At 43.5% G+C, this 20,313-nt stretch overlaps 1 protein-coding gene across 1 annotated transcript in view; it reads left to right on the top strand.

Annotated features, from left to right (window-relative positions):
• Positions 1 to 20,313, top strand: part of LOC133973714 (neurexin-3b) — a 271,954-nt gene that overhangs the window by 50,615 nt on the left and 201,026 nt on the right. Inside the window, exons 6-7 of the mRNA XM_062411736.1 lie at positions 16,973 to 17,274; positions 19,045 to 19,068. Coding sequence (XP_062267720.1) covers positions 16,973 to 17,274; positions 19,045 to 19,068 — 326 coding nt within the window. The remainder of the gene's footprint in view (positions 1 to 16,972; positions 17,275 to 19,044; positions 19,069 to 20,313) is intronic.

Below are 20,313 nucleotides of genomic sequence, written 5' to 3'. Positions count from 1 at the left end.
TTCTTTGCATTTCATTTTTGTCCTTCTCCTTCTTGGCCCGTACCCTGAACACTTAAATAAACCATCATCATCATCATCATCATAATCACCATCGTTATCCATTCACCCAGATAATGAAATGATGGATGGATGTGTGTGTGGAGGGATTTGTGTGTGGTTATATACTCAGAGTTCTCTCCTGCCAAAAGTAGTTCATACAGTGATATCTTTTTAAAAATAGATCTTCACTTCTTGTTCTGCATCATTTTCAGGCACCCCCCCCCCCCACACACACCCGTTGTACTCAAACCCACCTGGGCCTCAGCCCCTCGTCCATCTGGAGCAGCCTCTGGTGCAGTGCAACAGTCACACTCCTCACCAGCTTCAGCTGGTCAAACACATATGCACAGACACACACACACACACAAGCTCCAGAAATAAATGTGGAGTGATAGCCTGCAGGGTGGAGCTGACCACTCGACCATGCAGCCAGCTGTCCCACAGGAATTGGCATTAACTTAGTCTGGTCCACACACTGCACAGATGACGACTTTGTGAGCTTTACCTTTTCATCTGGTTGATGTGCTTCCTCCCTTTATGCTTGAATTTGAATACAACAAAAGGTGCGAACAGGTTTTTTTTTTATTGGACCTGGACGGTTGAGTTCTTACAGTATGTCAAAGGAAATAGAAACAAAAATGACACTGCAGCTGTTGTGTATCAATTTCTTGTTTTCCAACTACATTTCAAGTCTCTAGCTGTAGCTTTTTTGAGCCCTTTCAACCTTCAATGCCTTTAGTTATCAACAATTTTAAAAATACAGTGTCATTTATTCATTTCTTTACGTAAGAAGAGAGATTCGTCCACTTCATACAATGTCAACGTCCATGTGTTATGTGATGGCATTGTTGTCGAGCAAGGCAGACTCTAAAAGATGGTACAGAGTCAAGAGTTTCTGTCAACAAACTTGTTGCTGGTGGATGAGGTTGTAATAAAGTTAAGAGAGAGGGAGGTAAAGGTTGTCAAGCTGTAAATGGTGGAAATAACATACAGATACTGGCAATTTGTTATGAACTCACAAAGTCTAGTAATCAAAGAGTTCAACCATAGTTAAAGGATCCTCTTCGTGATCTAGTTCGCCTCACTTGAACTGCTCCATTTCGTCCATATCCGCTAGCTCTCAGAGGACATACACAATTTACGGACGAAATGAAGACGGAGTACAATCAGAAGGTTACGTACGTTTCAAAATACATATCAAACGTTGACTGAATGAATGAGCCTGGAGATTTTGTCTATTAAACACAGAGGAAGTCCCATTTTGCTGTTGAGTTTTTTTTTTATAACAGGAAACTAGAAGCTAACAAGAGGCAGCCGGTTAGTTTCTGGCAGCTTCTCCACATTCACGGCCCTGTCCTGCCAGACAGAAATATGAGACTCTGGTCGCATAAAGAAAATAATTCAGTCCACAGTCGTTCTATGCCAAATGCCTGTGCCCGTATACAGTTCTGTAGAAAGTGATGAGGTAGTAATAGTATCGCGGCAGATGGGAGTTCTTCCACTGCCAGACACATCTCATCAACAGCACAACGAATAACAGTTTATCCTTTTTTTATCCCAGAACACACTTTGTAACTTGTGGCTGATTGAAGATATTTATTCAGGGATGTTTGACACAGAATTAGACTTTCATTCCATCACTCTCATAAAAGGTGAAGATAAAAAGTTAATTGCTAATGTAAGATTAAAATAATATCATTTACTCTTTGTAAATTGTCAATTAAATCTAGATCAGTTATGTTTCATATTGATATCACTTTCATGGAAAAAAAGGATACAAGTGAAGTCAAGATATTTGGCGCATTGTGAAATGGGATAGGAGCCTAAAAATAGTGACCCCCTTTCTATCAGTTCTCAGTTTTGACAATTGAGGATTTATTATGAATAGAAACCAGGCTCTTTGTTTGTCTTACAAAAAATACACACAAGTTATATGTACATATATATTTATATGTAGATGTTTTTGTAAAAACATATTGTTGTTTCAAGTATTTTAGTCGTACTTAAGAACGTTTTTGAGATTTTAATTGACGGCGTCTTAACAGTTACTTTCAGCTTAAAACTGTTTTTACGTTGTAATTCATGAAACTTTGATGTGATTCAAATTACAAAAACATAATACATTCTGACACAAATTAAGTCCAATTTCGGGAACCAGACTAAATTTGTTGATGGAGTGCCCTTAGCATAATGGAAAATAGGGCACACGAGTCCGTGAGGTGTTCACTTGTGAGTTATCCAACGAGCAGTGAGCCTCATGGCGTTTGTTCCTCTCTCCTTGTATTTTGAAGTGTCCCGAGGGATGGAGAGCAGGGTGAAATGGAGAGCGAAGTTGGTGACGGTGTGGGAGGACACTCTTAAACACACGTACACACACACATACACACACAAAGTGGATGCTTTTAGACTACCAGACCTAATAAAGCACCATTTCTCTATTTTATGAAGCAAAATGAGACAGATGGAGACAGAGCGAATAAGAAAAGAGGGAGACAAACGCAGCGAGATAGAGGGAGGCTCCGAAGTACGGCCCTCACAAAGGGGCTGATTTGTGAGGCTGATCATCCTTGTGTTCACAAAAACCTGTCCTCACATTATCTGCACTTTACCAAAAAATGAAAAGTCATACCACCCTGACTTAATGGTCTGTGGGTCTGAGCCTGTGAGAGAGAATGTTTTTTTTCCTCCTCTTTTCTCTGTGTGAGCCTTTGTCTCATTCCTCTCTCACTTTCCCATACGTACTCATCCTTTCAGAGTGGTGATTTATCCCTTCATCTCCAGAGTGTCATTGAAGAGAGCCGTTTGGCTCTCCAGACTAATAAGCCTCACAGAGATGGAGAGGGGATAATGCTATTGGCTTCCCAGTGAGACAGCAGCTGGCTGGTGTGTGTTATTTCCAATGAATGTATAGTAATCCTTGGTTCCATATACCTGAGTAACCTGTTGATTTTTTGTGTGCAAATCTCACATTATAGTCAGGGAAGTCCAAGGTCAAATTTGCTTATTTACTATTTCACTTATGTCTTACTGAAGACACCTTTGCAAGATGGAGGCTTTACAGTCACGAAATTGTCTTTCAATTTGTTGTGTGTCGGAGCGACTGTGCCTCGGGAGGTAGAGCGGGTCGTCAGCTAACCAGAAGGTTGGCAGTTTGATCCCAAGCGCTCCCAAACGTGTCCTTGGGCAACCCCTCTGACGTCTGTGCCAAATAGTGTGTAATTGACAAAGTGGTGCATTGTTTGAATGTGTGAAGAGTTCTGTGTTGTCATCGAGACTAGAAAAGTGATTTGTAAATACAGACATACGTGCACATACTACATGTAAGGAAAACCCCGGGATTCCCCCTCACCAGACGGTCAAACAGCGGTGTGGCTTTACCAGGCTTGGATTAGCATAGTTATAAAAACTGGGGGCTGACCCTGCTCCACAAATAGTAAATACCACTTTCCTCAATGACATTAATTCAGTATTTACCTCAGCATGTTAGGATCAGTGGATTTGATTGCAGAAAACAGGATTTGGAAAAGCAGCCGGCATTTGTATTTGGTAAAACACACCCACACATTCACATTCACCGACTTTGAATGTGTACATGCATGATCCCTGCATGATGCACACAGTGGCTAAAAATGTAACCTAGCACGAGGAGGAAACATGCTGGTCCAGACGATTCCATGAGGCTGCAGACGTGTCAGCCAATCGCTGCAGCTCCCTGGAGAGACTGTGGATCCTCTGAGCTAATTTTAGAAAGCTGCGTGCGCTGGGGCTGCTGAGTTCGGTTTACCCAAACCAGACTTGGTAGGCGGGGGGGCTTAAACACGTCCTCTGAAGCCTGGCACACGTCTGTGGTGCAGGAAATGAAGCAAACTAAATGCATCCAGGCGCTTGCTGGCCCGGCCTCTGGAATCGGCGGTTGTGCCACTTGCTGGAGGACGTGCATGCGAGTGTGTGCCCGTTTGAGTTGTGTGATTAATGTGGCTGTTTGTCACCAGGATAAGCTAAGATTACCATTCACCCACTGATGTTTGTGTCCGCTCGTATCCTCTTATTTATGTGTTTGTGTGGCGGGGCGCGCACAGTGCAGATACCCCTTTATTTTCACAGAATCGTGCCTTGTTTATTTGCATGCGTAAAGTTTGCAATCAGCCCCGCAGTTAAAGCTTAAAGGAGAAAGCGAGAGAAAGGTGAGAGTAATCCATCGTTGCTCTTATCTTTTGAAGGAGCACATCATTGCAAATGCCTGCGCGAGCACACACGCGCACCCCCCCCGCACACACTCTTATGCGGCGCAGAGTCAGAGTCACATATTGTTTTGGCTACAGGCTACAACTGGTTCTAGCTGGATTTAAAGCTACAGCAGTGGGGTTTTTTTTTTCATTTTGCTAAGCTCAGTGTTGAAAATGTCTCCCTGGGTCGTCTGCAGCTTTATCCTCGACTCTCTCGTGCTATCCAAGAAATAATTATTTGTGCACAGCTCCGGCGTACGTTGGACTAAGAGAAGGGACACTCTGTCTTCTTAGTCATCTTTCATCCCCTTGTCCCTCGCTGCATCACCAGGAACTGATTTACGCCGTGCTTAAGTAGATGATAATGCGACCAAACGGCTGTTCACCTCCATCTCCACCAAGTCACTCCATGTGATTGGCTGTTCACATGAGTTCACAGTTCCAACCTGAGGGGGCTGCTTGTCCTTAACAGCCGTCGGCACGTGCCCCCCCCCCTCAACCGACTAGATTATATTGGCTTTAAGGGCTCTTTCACCGTGAGTCATGTTTATTTCATTGTCCCTTTTATGGCACCGCTGTTCCCCTTTTAACCCCTTGCCTCCCTGCATGCGGCTAAATGTTCCGCCGGTACACAGGAGAGTCAGTTATAGAGGTAATAAATATTAGATGGCCTCAGCTTCGACTTGGAATGTGTGCTAATCTGTTTCAAGTGCTGGAGAGGGACTTTGCCTTCGCGCCCGCTCTCATTACTTTCTGATTTCTGCCTGGGATTGTGTTGCTTTATTTTGAGGACAGTCCAATCATTTTAATGATAAAATGTTATTTCATAAAAACTTCATAAAAGAGTGAGAGGTTGTCAGGTGGAAGCTGAGCTGGCTGAAACCCACGACATGGAGCTGCTCGAATCTGTTTCCAAATGCAGCCTGAGAACTTTCAGCTTGTCATTTTGCTTAAAAGTTTAATCAATATATAAAAATTTCGATTTTCTTTTTTTTATTTCTGTTTTCTTAATTTTACTCATTTCTACCAGCATCACAATATAATATAATATATTAAATAACTACAAACTCTCTGTGGAGTTAAGGTCTAAACACTTAAGTTGTTCATTCATTTATTTTTAGTCTGTAACAAATAAATCCAATAAAATAATTGAATGATTCTCTTGGGAATGTTGTTGAGTTAAATGTATTACCTTAACTCCTTTAATAACATATATATCACATGTCATGTACATGTTTAGTTCATTACATATCAGATGTCATGTAAAAAGAAAGTAAAAACCTTCACATTAACCTCACGGTGATGATAACAAATGTATTTATCTCACTGAGGAAGCGTGAATAAGAAAGGTGCCACTCATTCTGTTATACATATGTTTAACTGCAGTGTAGTTTAACCTTAAACGGATGTGTTCACTTCAGCTCCTCTGGCACGAGTGGGTGGGGAGCAGCAGTAACATACTCAGGCTACATGAAGCTCAACAGTAAGTAGGTGATAAAGAACAGGACACGTCACTCGTGGAAAAATAAGACAGGAATTGAAAATAACATGAAATGTTCCTCACATTCCTCAAATTGACATTTTCTTTTTGCTACAGTCAAAAAATAAGAGGGAACATTTTTAGACAGTCTCAAGATGAAAACAGCTTAATAGTAAGGGTAATAAGTGAGAGTAGCATCCAGCTCCATGTCTCTGTCTGCAGACTGTGGGTGAACTGGCAGAGAGTGAGGTGGTGGGGTGGAGGCCCGGCCAGGCCTCTGACAGGACACATGTCGTTATAGCCAATAAGGAAACGCCACTCTGGATGACTGACAGGCTCCTGTGAAGCCTCCTCTTCCACCATGTATCAAGCCTCAGCTCAAATACCAACACTGTAGCCGACTAGTTTACACAGACGCACAAAAAATACTCATTTATGATGCTCGCACACAAGTGCATACAAACAATTCACATCGCTGACAGATTCCCTGTTCACTGAATGCTAAGTGAGCAATTCCCAGGTTGTCCCAGGTACAATATAACAAACACATCCACTCGCTAAAAGTAATTAAATGATATGGGGCACTTACAGCAAAGATCATTTCCTGCAGTGTCATGTGTACGACAGAATAAAACAAAATGTCACAAACCTCACACAGATGCCGAGTGATGCAAGTCTATCAAGACACACCGTTCTGCTGTGAGGTGGATGTGAAACTGATCCATCGCTCGCCGCCGTCGCTTCCATTTTGGCTCAGGAAGGCTGCTGACAGGCTGATGCAATAGCCGGCATCCAGGACACACACTGTCAGAGATGGTTTGATTGTTGATGTAAGGAATGTGGAGCGCGGATGACTCCATGATATTAAATCCGTAGTTACAGTACATCCATTTCGGTAGAGAAAGGAACCCACTCAAGGATTCATGACTGCTGTCCCTGCAGTGTACAGCAATCGAGTAAGAATGTGACAGTATAAACACACTAAAAGCTAAAAACCACATAACTAAAGAAGCGACGCTGTCATTTGGACTTAAAATCTGGAGCTGCGTCTGGATGTTTCCTCCAGCCGAGCAGCTTCCTTATGTTTAATGCATATCGCACGTTTGCCCGTGGACATGCCTCAGATCTCTCCTCTTTGGCTTCCCTGTAAACATCCATGAAACACATTTTCGTCTTCCAGTGTTTTAAATTTTTAATTATTATGCTTGACTGTCTTTGCCCCGCCGCAGAGCAAAGTGAATGAAGGAAACGGCCTTCATCATCTCCTGCCTACTCTGGCATCTCCGGATAGGGCAGAGGAAAGCCGACACTAAACCAGCCACAGCCAGCTGCTGGTTCTTTACACTGGTTCCCACAATTTGCAATGATCGATTTTTTTTGCGTGAAAGGTTTTCAACCTCAACAAGCAGATAGAAACCTGCTGCATTAGTGTATTGGAGAAGATGAAGGAGGATTAGCTCCGATTTGATTGTATTCTCGTTGACAGCAGACCAGGACGGCTGCTGCAGAAAAGAATGAAAGTAAAGAGAAAGGGTAAAAAAAGCACAGGATAACAATCAATATGCAGAATACATTAGTTTGTACTAAGCGAACAGGGAGGGCTCAAAGTGTTCAATAATCCAATTGCACTATCTTACTGCAGTTAATTTACATTGCATTACTGCATCTACAGTTTAAAAATAGTTTATTTATTCCATAGACTCATGTAAAAGCTAGTTTTCAAACAAGAACAAATAAATCATCATTATAGCAGAAGAGCTATATTATATTAATCATTCTCATTATTTTGAGTTTCTCTTCTTGAACAGTAATTAACAGTTTCTACTTTAATTCCAGTCATTTCTTCTTTGCTGTGCTGATCACTCTTCAGCTAGTGTCAACAAAACATTTACACTCAAAAAAGGTTTTTCCCCTAAAATTCAATCAATAGAGGAAAGGCTGTAAAGGTTTCATTGCAAATTTCATGAGGAGTCGTTCAGTCTCAGGGTTGTTAACGTTCAAATTCAGTGCAAATTTAAGCAACTTATTTATGGTTTTCCATCCACTACAGTTATGTGAACCTTATTTGGATTATAGACAAAAAAAAGCTTGTTAAGATATACAGTAGAAGAGGGCGCAACACGGTCACATGATTGAAAAAATAGCAGAAAAACATAAACTAGTAAAAATCTATGTAGAAATCTGCCATTGACGTTTCCTTTATGTATTTGAGAGTTTTATAAAAGTACGCTTATCGGTCAACAGGGAGCTTATGTCTTATTCAAATTCACTATTTTCTTTACATTTGGAACATTCCACGTTTGTACCGCTATACTGAGTTTTCATGACACCCAGTTTGATGTTATGTTACACCTTGTTTTCTCTCTTTTGATTCTCCACTCCAGCTTTATAGTATGCCATCCTGCATTTCACTGCACAAACAGAATCAGCATGTTACAAGTAAACAAGTAAATCTTTGAAATCTTGTGAATATTTTAACTGCAGCTTTACTGCATGCTTTGGAACGTTTTCAGCATTTTGTTTTTAGATATCACTTCACTCTCAGTTCTTCTCCGGGTTCTTCTCCCGTTAAGGAACCTTTTGAGCTCTCCTTAACTCGCAGCTTCCATAATTCAGACGCTAATTACAAGCAGACTGTGGGAGAAAATGGGAGGGCTTTCAAGGACAAATCTGGTCTTAAATGCTCACGGTGATGGATAACATACTGTTTTTCAAGCCCGTTTCAGGTCTGTCAACATCATTTATTATTCTCTCCGGGCCTTCCCTCCAAGCCCGAGCTGGGGGGGGGGGTTCTAGTCTGAGAGGTCCCTCATCAGCCTCCACTTAATTGTCCAGGATTGGTAAGGGGAGTGCTGCCACCACATCTCTGTCTTACTCCGTCTCTCCCCTCCGCAAACTCATCCTCAACAACCCCCTCCCCCCTACCTCCACACACACCAGTATTCGCTCCGCACAATTGCCTCCGTTGATGGGATTGGACCTCAGGCACCTGCCCCCATTCTTCAGACGCCCTCCATCCCTCCATCATTCACTCCCGCCATTCGCCCCCACCCCCCCCCCCCCCACGCTGTCATTCCAAACCTCATCACTCACTCCGTGGAGACTCCACCATCAGCAGCCAATAACGAGCTTCAGTGACGGACACACACACGTATGCACAGATACACACATACAAAGGAGCCGAAAAACACACTGAAGGTGACACACTTGATGCTTGTAGCCAGAAAGTCACTGTTTATGCTGAAATAATCAAATAGAGGAAAAGAGCCTCAGATGCACCTACACTCACATGGGTCAAGAATGAGCCCATAAAATTTAATTGCGAATCTGGATCTATTTCATTTTCTCTTACATTGTGAGTTGTGCGACCAAGATTGATGGGAGCGGTGAGACTGATCCAAAACTGTAAATCAGCATTCCATTAATGCTACGTATAGCTGAGGGACAGTGCAGAGTGATTTTTGAATACCTAACCCGAAACATTGTTTGTAAAATGTTGACTGATCAGAAGGTACTGCTAAATGTAAGTTCAGACAGTCTTCAAAATCATTACATTCATCTTCTGAGGACTATGAATATCTACAATAAAAAGTACCATCGATATAGCTGAACAAGCTGAGTGGCTAAAAACATGGACATCACCATATTCGTTCCCAGGGCCGGTCTTTCCTACAGGCGACATAGGCGGTTGCCTAGGGCGCCATTCAGAGGGGGGCGCCAAAAACTGCGCAGAGCAAAAAATAAAAAAATTTTTTTTTTGCTAGGCAGAGTTTTTTGCGCCCCCTTCTCTATGTGGTATGGCCAAAAATATTGTATTTAATTACTCTGACAGTAATTTAAGTAGTTTCATTACAGAAATCACTAAATGACAGCAGCACTCAGGTGGAACGTTTGGCACTGGAGCAGTTGCACCCCGTACTGTCAGATGCAGTCTGGATGAGGAACTGAATGCTCCGTGTCGTTCCTGCTGCTGCTTCCATCCTGTATTCTACAGGGTAGTAGTTGATCACCACGGGTGTCATTGAGACGTGTTGACTGGTAAAACTTATAAACTCCGCAGGGCAGTGAGGAGAGACACTCGCGCACTAGGTGGGCGGGGCTACATCCGCCTGTACAGGTGTTTGATTTACCTGCACGTCGTCTTGCAGGCGGGTCGCGATAGTGTATTGTTTACTTTACAGTGTGTAGTTCAGCTCCGACACACACAGACTCTGTAATTCATGTATTGTTATTGTGCCTTATAAAGACCAGTTATAAGCTAATGTTCAATAGGTCTATATTGTAAATGTTTATATTTCTTTATGAGTGATGATGTATATTAAGATGTTTGGAGGAAAGAGACACCATAATAATTGAATGTATGTTTTATGCACTTAAAAATGCAGTTACACTCAAAGAAATGCTTGTACTTGAAATTGTGTTTAATTTGAATAAGATGCAGTCTGGATGTGGAACTGAATGCTCCGTGTCGTTACTGCTGCTGCATTCATGCTGTATTCTACAGATATACTTTGTTGCTGTGGTATCAATTTTGGGACCCATAACATATATCTCCAACCAATACTTTGACATTAAAAAAATTAATCTAACATTGGGTAAAATGAGGCAAAAATTGAGGTACGAACCTCCTTGGTGTTGTCAGAACATGCTAGCACATTGAGGCTTATGGTTAGAGTGTGTGTTTCCAAGCAACTTCGACGAAGAAAGAAATAATTTTATAATAAGTTTTCGTGTGAGGGGGGGGGGCGCCAGGAGTGAAGCTTGCCTAGAGCGCCAAATGTGCTAGGGCCGGCCCTGTTCGTTCCTGAGTCTCCTCCGGCAAGGTCACAGGGCTTTGCTGTTGCACATCATCAGCCAATAAGAAGACTTAATAGACTCTCTGTGCAGGTCTATGGATAAAATCACCGATCCATTGAAGATAATCAAATCGCGGACTAATTATCTCTTAGATTATAGACCACGAACAGTACACCGATCCAGCCATTCTGCTTTAATGTGTGGCAGTCATCTAAGTCTGCTTCATTCCTCCCTGCAGCGGCTTCTACCGCTCGACCATTTTGAAGTTGAACAGGGTTTATTTTATTCATGCACTTTGTGAATATTGCAGTCAAATGAGCCAGTCGCTAAGTAACGTTGGAGTACGAACATCTCTATGCGATGTGTTTCTCAGAGGGAGGTCTTTCAAGAAATCTTTTAAATCACAATTCTTAGACACTTCATTTAAAAGTCTGTCACTTGGGGAGTTAGCGATGCAGAAACCATGTGGAACGTGTACATATACCATGTTTGGGTTTGCAGTGCTGGGTGCTGTGAGGGAGGGGGAGTGGCTGGGAGTGTGATTTGGTGGGCCTGCTGTGTTATCAGTTGCAGTAATAAGATTTGCTAATGCCACAAGCCACAGGGACGGCTCTTCACTGCTGGTCCTAACACACAGTGTCACTCTGGGTCTCTGGAGAGCCATTGGAAGTGCCTTTGTTTCTCTTCCACTACATCTGCCTCTCTCGCTCCCCTGCTCTGGCTCTCGCCCGCCTCCCTGTCTCCCAAACTCTCTCGGCTTTTTGCCCGACTCTTTTACCTTTCTCTCCCCCCCCCCCCCCCCCCCCCCACTCGCTGTCTCTGCTTCCATCTCTGGCTTCCTTTTGTTCCAGACTCTTTTGCTTCCTGCGCTTCACTTCTGTTTATGCTCCTCTTGTCTTTGTCGTTCTCTTCTTCTCCTCGCTCTGTGTGCGCGTCAGACATCTGAGGCAGCCCGAGACAGGTCGTCCGCCGCCGCCTCTCGTGGGGGTTTCGCGAAACACAAGATGAGAAAAAGAAGTGTCAGGGGGGACGGTTCGCTTCAACCTCCGTGTCGTGTGACATCTTGGAAGTTGCTGTGAAGAGGACAAAATGCAGTGCAGCTTGTATAGTGACTGGAAAAATAAAACCCAGAGGAGCCGTATTTACCCAACTTTATCGCTGCCGTCTCTCATGAGCCCTTTCATATCCTGGGTTGAATTTTATTGTGGCTACAGCTTATTGGAAGGAGAGGGCCGGTTAAATATGACCTGGCAACACATTCTACCGAATCTCCCCCCAACATAAGCCTGTCTGACAGCCCAGCCTGCCTTTGAAGAGAGACATCACCCATGATGCTCCACATTCAGGTGACATGTGATGTCTCACCGTTGAGCTTCAAGCCACACAGTAGCACCTTAGCATTGGCCACATGCAGGGGAAGCAGTGAAGCTCATTGGTCATGTTTGGCTGCGTCTGGCTAACTGTTATTAGCGAGCGATGCTGATTTCTCACCTTCGGGAAGAGAGGAGATGGAACAGTGAGGAAGAGATAGAGTCAGGGTGGGATGAAGCATTACCTTTGTTAAACTCAAAGTGTGTGGGATGACACCACAAGTTTGAAAGACTCCGGTTCCCAGGGGTGTCACACAAACATCAATCGCTAAAAAGCACAACTGAACTCTCTTTGTTTTAGTCTGGAACTTGGGGTTTTTGTATTTTACTGCAAACTGAGTGCAAACATGCATTTGAGGTGTTGGATGTCAGCACAGATTGAGTTTACTTCACCAAAAAGTCTCAGAGGGACTGCAGCCTCGACTGTGCAGTGAGGGTTATCGACTCTGCGGCCTCGCGGCTGCAGCATCTCCAGCCAGAGTCGGTCTTCTTCTATGATAATCACGAGGCCTCCTGTCTCTAATCTTATCATTAAACTGATTTCCCGTTTGCACATTTTAAGTCTGATTAGCGGTTAGGGACAGTTTGATGAACTGCCATGATCTCCAGGAGGTTAAGGCTGTGGACCGGAGCTCTGAGAGGTGACAACACCCTCGCTCCCATGGGAGGAGACTGGAGAGTGAGCTCAGGCAGCATTGGTATTTGTGTGTGTGTGTGTGTGTGTGTGTGTGTGTGTGTGTGTGTGTGTGTGTGTGTGTCTGTGTGTGTGTGTGTGTCTGTGTGTGTGCGTCTGGGGCGAGAGGGGGAACGGAAGAGAACGGGAGATGGTAATGAAGGAGCTAATTGCTTCCAGTGGATTTTGAAATCGAACCCGAGCCCCCAGTGCACGGGCCAGGCAGCACACAAATGGAATATTGATGACTCTGGCGAAAATAAGGGAAAAATGACCCGCCTATATGATCGATAAGAAAGCCACACATCTGTGCAGAACATGTCTCAACAGGCAATACATTTCCCCCTGGCTTTTATGGATCCGTATACACTTACCGCGGGTTCAATATTGCTGAGGTGCAGAAATATTGCATTATGTCCATTTGCTCTCTCTATTATTCATAGCAACAATACAATATTGATAGTCTTTACAGCTCCACAGCAACTTTGTAATTAGGTTATTGTAATTAGAACACATATGGAGAGTCAAACATAACACAGACAGGTAAACGTTTATAGGTAAAATATAAAACTGGACAGAGGTTAACTGGCTTCACTCAACACATGATATTAAAAAGATTTATTGATATGTAACAAGACCAAATGTTTTTTTGCTATGAAGCTGCTTTGCTCATTAGTCAAAGTGACTTATGTCAGTACGAGTCATCCTCTGGGAACTCTGATCTGCCTAGATAGTTTTCATAGCAACCCACTCGGTAGCTGGGGAAGATATTTCAGTCTAGACTGAAAATACTGTCTTCGTCGATAGAGCTGTGGTTCTAGAGAAACTCTCAACTATTGCACCAACACAATCTATTTAACTCTTGTCACTGCTTTTTAACTCTAACATGCATTATTTCACACATCACCCAGCACTAGCAGTAATTGCCACCTGGGATGTCGGCTCTTTGCGTCTTTAATAATAATGCGATCGGGAATCCCTAAGAATCAAATCCAGCGAGCTCATCTTGCAATTTGAGCTGTGATCCTCTGACCTCATTAGAATGTGTTGGAGAGGCGGGGGGGGGCATGACAAAAGCTTTTGTGCTTTGGGACAGGTGAGAGCCGACAAGATCAGGTGTCTGAGGTTTTATTTTCTAAGGATTGCACCACGCCTACAAAGAAAGCTGAGATATCCTATATATATATATATATATATATATATATATGGTGGTATATGGTGGTATATGGTGGTGTGACAAACTCAGAATTGCTTTACACGGTCTTTTGTGGTGCTCCGTTTGTGTTGTTTTTGGATACAAACAGTTTAATTAGCAAGTACATTTTTTATAAGGTGAAGCATTGCCTGGAGAATTTTTAATAAATGATTTTTATGGGCAAAGAAAATCAGTTTTGCAGAAACACGGGGCCTTCTACCCACATTACACATGGCTTGTGTGATTTGCCATCGGGCATTTGCAAGGGGCCTCTAGGCACAATGTGACAGCGAGTGTTTGTAATGCATCTACAATTTCCACTGAACATGGTTCCGTGCCGACTGCTTCAAGAAGTGTCGTTGGCTCGAGGAGCCACACTCGTCCAGATGTACAATAAAACCAAACGCCAAAAAGGAGCTAGAAACCTTTCTGTTTCTGACGGTGATGACAATGATACCCCAGAGTGGAAATCCAGCCATCCGTCCATTATCTATACAGCCTATCCTTTGTTGGTCGTTGGGGGCTGGAGCCAAATAGCTGACATTGGGCGAGAGGTGATGTTCACCCTGGACAGGTTTCCAGTGTATCTCAAGGTCAACACACAGCAACAAACAACCATTCATACTCACTTTCACCCCCAATCTACATTTGGATTGCGGGAGGAACACACAGAAAGACCCGGGTTTCCAACTGGTCACGATCTTGCTGCGAGGCAACGGTGCTAACCACAGTACCACCGTGTCGCCACAAGTGTGGATACATAAATCAATATTTATTTAATCATCTGAGAGATTTCTTTGAAAAAAAAACTAAAAAACATTGACACAATTGATGGGACTGCCACGGCTCTTATTGTTTTTCCCAAGCACTTGGAGAACTATCATTTTGTGCTCGATGTCTGAGACAATATTAAAGGGGTATACAATCTAGAGGCTTCTCTGTGCAGCGAATGCCTGTGTCATTTCTTAGATTAGATGCATGAAATCAGTGGAGATGGAGAGTGTATTTTTTTTTTCTTCTCTTAAGTATATTCTGCTTCCTCTCAGTGTTGTGCTGTCTCAGAGGTTATAATGGGTTTCTATTTATTCCCCTGGCACAGGGATGAGGGGCTTTCACGGGGCCTTTTGTTGCCTCCCGTACTATTTCCTCTTGTCGCCGTGTTGCGCAAAGACATGAGTTTGATGCCGAGGGGAGAATTTCTCCATGACCGGAATCAGCACCCCATCATCCCATAGCCCCACTCAGCTTTCCCTTTGTTTCTCTCTCTGTTTTTTCTCCTCTTCCGGAAGCTTTCTGGCAGCTCCACAACACTGCCCCCCTCATGTTTACATATAGCCTGATCCAAAACAACAGTCTGACGCTTTACAGCCTGCAGCCCTTGCACTCTCTCTCTCTCTCCCTCTCTTTCTCTTTCTCTCGCTTCCGTCTTCCCGACTGTTCTTTTTCCTCTTTTCACGCGTGGCTCTCATTGACATGTCCGTGAGTCCACAGACGAATAAAGAGGAAATTAAATGGCGCTCACAACCGAAAATGGTATCGTCGCCAGGTAATGACATAGTTAATGTTACAGCGGTTTCGCTTGCCCGCTATGTCGCCAGTGGTTTATTTGATTTTATATTTCTGAAGGTTGCAATTTCCGAAAGCTGCTGCCTTGAACAGTGTTTTCTTCGACGATGAATCTTCGAGTGGCCACCTTGAGTCAGCTGTGCCGCGTCCAACTCGACACATCATTGACGGCGGGTCTGACCTCGTCTCTAATGGATTCACCCAGACCCGAGCTAACCAGCGTGTCAAACCACCTTTTAAGAGGAGGCAGGGAAAGTGTCATTTATTTCATCACTGATCATAGGGAAACACAACTCCTCTCATCCACTTATTTTCTTGTAGAGTCTTTGATTTCCCTCAGCCCAGCAAGTTTCATTTCCCTTTCATTAATCCCTCAACACAAAAAGAAGATTATCTAAATGAGATGAATTATCTTAAATCAAGGCAAAATAGGCTTGTTTTTTCCTCTTACCAGGCAGTAGTTAGGTAAGTGTGATGGAGTATTTGGGCCAGTTCAAGGTGTGGGTGGGTGAGAAGTTCAACTTGTTTAGAATATGAACCATCTTGTAAAGTTATAGTTTAGTTAAGGTTTCATTTAATAACCAAATCTTCTTTTGTCACATCAGCACCACATTACCGTGTCAGGACTTTGAAAAGATTTTGTAAGAATCGGCCTCGATTCAGAAGAACAACACAGACTTGAAGGAAGTTGCCTCCTTGTTTTGTTGTGGTCGACTGTGAGGTTACATCAGTGTGATGTTCAAAGACATTTTGTCGTTTCTCAAGACGCAATGAGATTTCGGATCCAGAAGGAGTGGAACCCTGTTATCTTGTAATTTCTCATGTAATTACAACTTTGTTCCTATCATATAACAACAATATTCTTGGCCCAAGTACTCCTCTGCACTTGTATCACACCCTTACATTTACTTATTTAAAAATATTGACAAATAAAATTTTCCTTTAAACCCTGTAAATTGAGAATTTTTTAAGTAACACTTTTTCTGTTGTGTTGCATGTTGTCTCATTTTCCCCCCAGAGCTGGGTCCGTCTGAGTCCCCCCCCCCCGCTCTCCCTCTCTGTCTCGAGCTGTCTGGTCTCACCTTACTCTCGCCGTTGTTGTGTAAAATGGTCTCAGGAAGTCACTTTGCAGCAGTGGAGTGATATAAACCTGTAAAATCTGTTTGATTTATGCGCACCATTAGCAGGGAATAGTGTTCCATCATAAGTCGTCTGTGTGTCTGTCGAGAGGCTGTGTGCGAAACCTGAACCCGGAGTCGTACAGAGAGGATTTTATGATCTGAACTGAATGATGCGATTATCATTGCCGTAATTATGGCAGGCCTAGGATTGTGTGTGTGCGTGTGTCTGTGTGTGTGCATTGGCTTGATGTAACCTTCTCCAGAGCACACAGCAGTCCTCATATGTACCGAAGCTGCCTCCCGATTGAAGCAGACCAGAACGTGGATACTCAGTTTAATGTGTAAATTATTTAAATGGGAGAATAAGTATCATCATGACGAAGGAGTAAAGTTGCAAGTGTGTAGTTCAAAGCTGCAACAGCAATTGTGCCCGATGTAAATGTTCAAAATAGCTTCGTTTAGACCTTAAAGTAACGATTCGTCTTGCTCTCTTTTGTCCTTTCAGCGAGGGAGGAGAACGTGGCCACCTTCCGCGGCTCGGAGTACTTTTGCTACGACCTGTCGCAGAACCCCATCCAGAGCAGCAGCGACGAGATCACCCTGTCCTTCAAGACCTGGCAACGCAACGGCCTCCTCCTGCACACAGGGAAGTCCGCCGACTATGTCAACCTGGCGCTGAAAGACGGGGCCGTGTCGCTCGTCATCAATCTGGGCTCCGGGGCCTTCGAGGCCATCGTCGAGCCAGTCAATGGGAAATTCAATGACAACGCCTGGCACGACATCAAAGTGACACGCAACCTGAGACAGGTAATCGGGGGTAGAGGTGATGGACCGAGTTTGCAGACAGGTGGATTATTATTTTCTTTTTTAGTTTTGCTGTAAGGGTAGCTGCTTCCGAGAGCACTGGAGAGAGAGAGCTGGCATCAAGAATGTCACGTTCTGATTGGTTGTCATTCCATCACCACAGTTCAGAAACCATATTGAAACAGATGTCATGATTTTTCAGTTGTTTATTTTCTTACATGGAATTCTGTTTCATTTTCTCTCATGGTTTAATCTTTGTTCTAAACTACTGGGCAAAGCAGTTCTTCAGCATGGCCTAGTAAAGGCACCATTATTATAGGTGTATCCTTCTCTGCTGTTTTTCAACATATTGAACTTGAGTTCCCTGTGTCCTCAATTTAGGACTATCTGACACTATTCTGATCACTCTCCCCTAAGGTGACACACCTATCCGGCGCTTCTTGCTTTCATAAACTGTTTTATATATTTGTGTAGAATATATCTAGAGCCCGGCAGAGAGTGTTTGCCTTTGAGCCGTGTACCAATGTGGTATTTAGAGCTCTGATTATCGTGATGCTTTTTCAAGGCAGTTCGTTATTTGACAGATGCTATTTTTTACTGTTTTCTTTATGTAATGTCAATTAGCCAGTGTTGCTGTCGGGTGGAGCGTGTATGTAATGGGGCTGTCACTACTTCTAAAAATCAAGTTCAGAGGAGAGTTTGACGCGACACGCAGTTTGTTCAAGTATATTCCATTACTCCCCCCCCACACACAAGTCAAATGTGGACGAACCCATCTGAGCTTGTGGCGACCCAAACATCGCCTATCAGATGCTCTGGTGTTGTGATTGTCTGCTCAGGGCTTCTATGCTTGCTAGAATTCTCCATTTTCGAAGCAAAACACAGTAACATCACTGGTGCAACCTGCGCTGGATTATAAGGCAAGCTACTTCAGGCGGTTGTTTGAACATGATCGTATCCCCTCATGTTTGAAGGTCTATTCAAAAAACTGTCAGCCCTGCTATGTAACAGTGTGATCTCTGCTGTAGAGAGAGAACGAGGAGCTCACAGTGCTTTGTCGAGGCAGTGCTTGTTCTTTGTCTTGGTCGACCTTTAGTGTGTCTGCAAGGTGAGGCAGCACTTTAGTGTTGCTTTCAGAGCCGCACAACAAGTAAGTGTTGATTTTTCCTGACCCTCTCTGACAGTGAGCCTTTGTCCCACAGGTTAGTAAACAGCTGTAGCCGAAAATCCCAACAGGATGAACACAGTTTAGGGGGGTTCCAAGCTAAGAGCCGGGGGCTTGCCGGCTCTCTCCTTCCTTTCTTCCCTTCTCCAGATCTGTCTTTCTTTCACTATCACTTTCTTTTCTCTATTTGAAGGTCACACCTTGATAGACTCGGGGTGAAACAAACACTACAAGTTTTGTTGGGATTTTTACGCCATCCTACACAAATTTTGATCTGAAAGTGCCACATCTTACAGTTCTTACTGTCTTCTTCTTTTCTTGATTTTTTCTTGCCGCACACCGATGTCGAAAATTTGGCTAGGATGGCAAGGAGGCGCATTTTTACCGCGGGGAATCTCTGACAAATCCTGTAGTGTTTCTTCACCCCAACACTAACTCATCCATGATAAAAGTCATTTTTTTACAACTAACCTATATCTAACCAACTAATGTACTAACATCCTAATTCTTCATCATTGCTTTTGGTTTTTGTTTCCTGTCCATCCTTATTAACAACCTTTTTTGTTCATTATTCTTTTGATTTCCTTTCTTCCCCTTTTTCTGGAAAGCAATCAGGCATTGGACACGCTATGGTAAACAAACTACATTGTCTGGTAGATATCATTCTTATTGTCTTTTTTTTGGGTTTGCCGTGTGTCCCCTCCCCCTCTCTTCTTTTATTCGTTCTCTTTGAGTTCCATCCTAGACACTCTTATCAAAAAATGAGGAGATGGGTTTGTATTACCAGGCAATTGTTTCTTCGCTTCTTCTCAATTTCCTCCCTGACCTGCCAACAACCTCCTTCTTTACCCCACAATCCCCCATCCTGTTTTTTTTTTCACTTTGGCTTTTACTTTTTTCTCTTTGTTTCTTCCACATTACTGCAGATTGCCAACAAGTAAAAAGAAAATTGACTTCTTTGCCTTTGTCAGGGCGACTTACTTTTTTTATTTGAATTTTTTTGCACAAAAAGTCCCCATTTTTTGTGAGGACTGTCATCCAGAACTGACAGAAGCTTACCACAATCCCAAAGATGGGGGACCTCGACAGCGAGCCCCAAAAGAGGAACTACCAAAAAATGGCAACCCTTGACCACCATTGCGGGAGCTCTGACAGTTGTTTCCAACTCACTATGGCGCATGGCATGCCCACAACTCATTGAATCCCACCTCCCAAACTCATAAAACCTCAACCCTGTCAACCCAATAACCACTAACACTCTAATTCACTCACCTTCCACCTGTCACTGTACCACTCACCCTGCCCTCCTTGTGTGTGTTGTTGTAGCATGCTGGTTACAGTGGTGTGTGTGTGTGTTTGTGTGTGTGTTGGCTCACTTTGATCAACCCTCACACCTTGGCCCATATTCAGAACATTTCTAAGAATAAGCAAACTGATCAAGGATTATCGGTTTGTCCAGTGACATTGAGAATGTAGACACGACACCTGAGCCTAACCTGATCAGAGATCAGCATGAGCTATTCTGAGAGTGTGTTTGAATATGGACTCGGGTCTTGATTGTGCATGAGCCTCTGAACCCTGTGTGGCCTGCTCCAGCTTTGTATGGCACCATTGATCCACTTATTCCCCTACATGTCCAGTTAAGTGTGTTTAATTTGCCTTCTAAGAGTGGTGACCTTGGTTTGCACATTGATGTGGTGTGAAGAGCCTTTGTTTTGCATGTGTGTGGATATATAGATGTGGACGTGTGAAAGAGAAGAGAGAGTGCGAGACTGATGGTGTGAGAACGAACGTGTGCGCGAGTGGAGGCGTGCGAGTACACACGCCTGTGTGCTTGTTTGTGTTCACATGTGTGTACTCTATATGTGTGTGTCTGC

The sequence above is a fragment of the Platichthys flesus genome, chromosome 18 (assembly GCF_949316205.1).
Source record: "Platichthys flesus chromosome 18, fPlaFle2.1, whole genome shotgun sequence".
Taxonomy (NCBI): domain Eukaryota; kingdom Metazoa; phylum Chordata; class Actinopteri; order Pleuronectiformes; family Pleuronectidae; genus Platichthys; species Platichthys flesus.
Note: the sequence above shows the minus strand (reverse complement) of the source record. Positions and strands in the feature narration are given on the sequence as shown.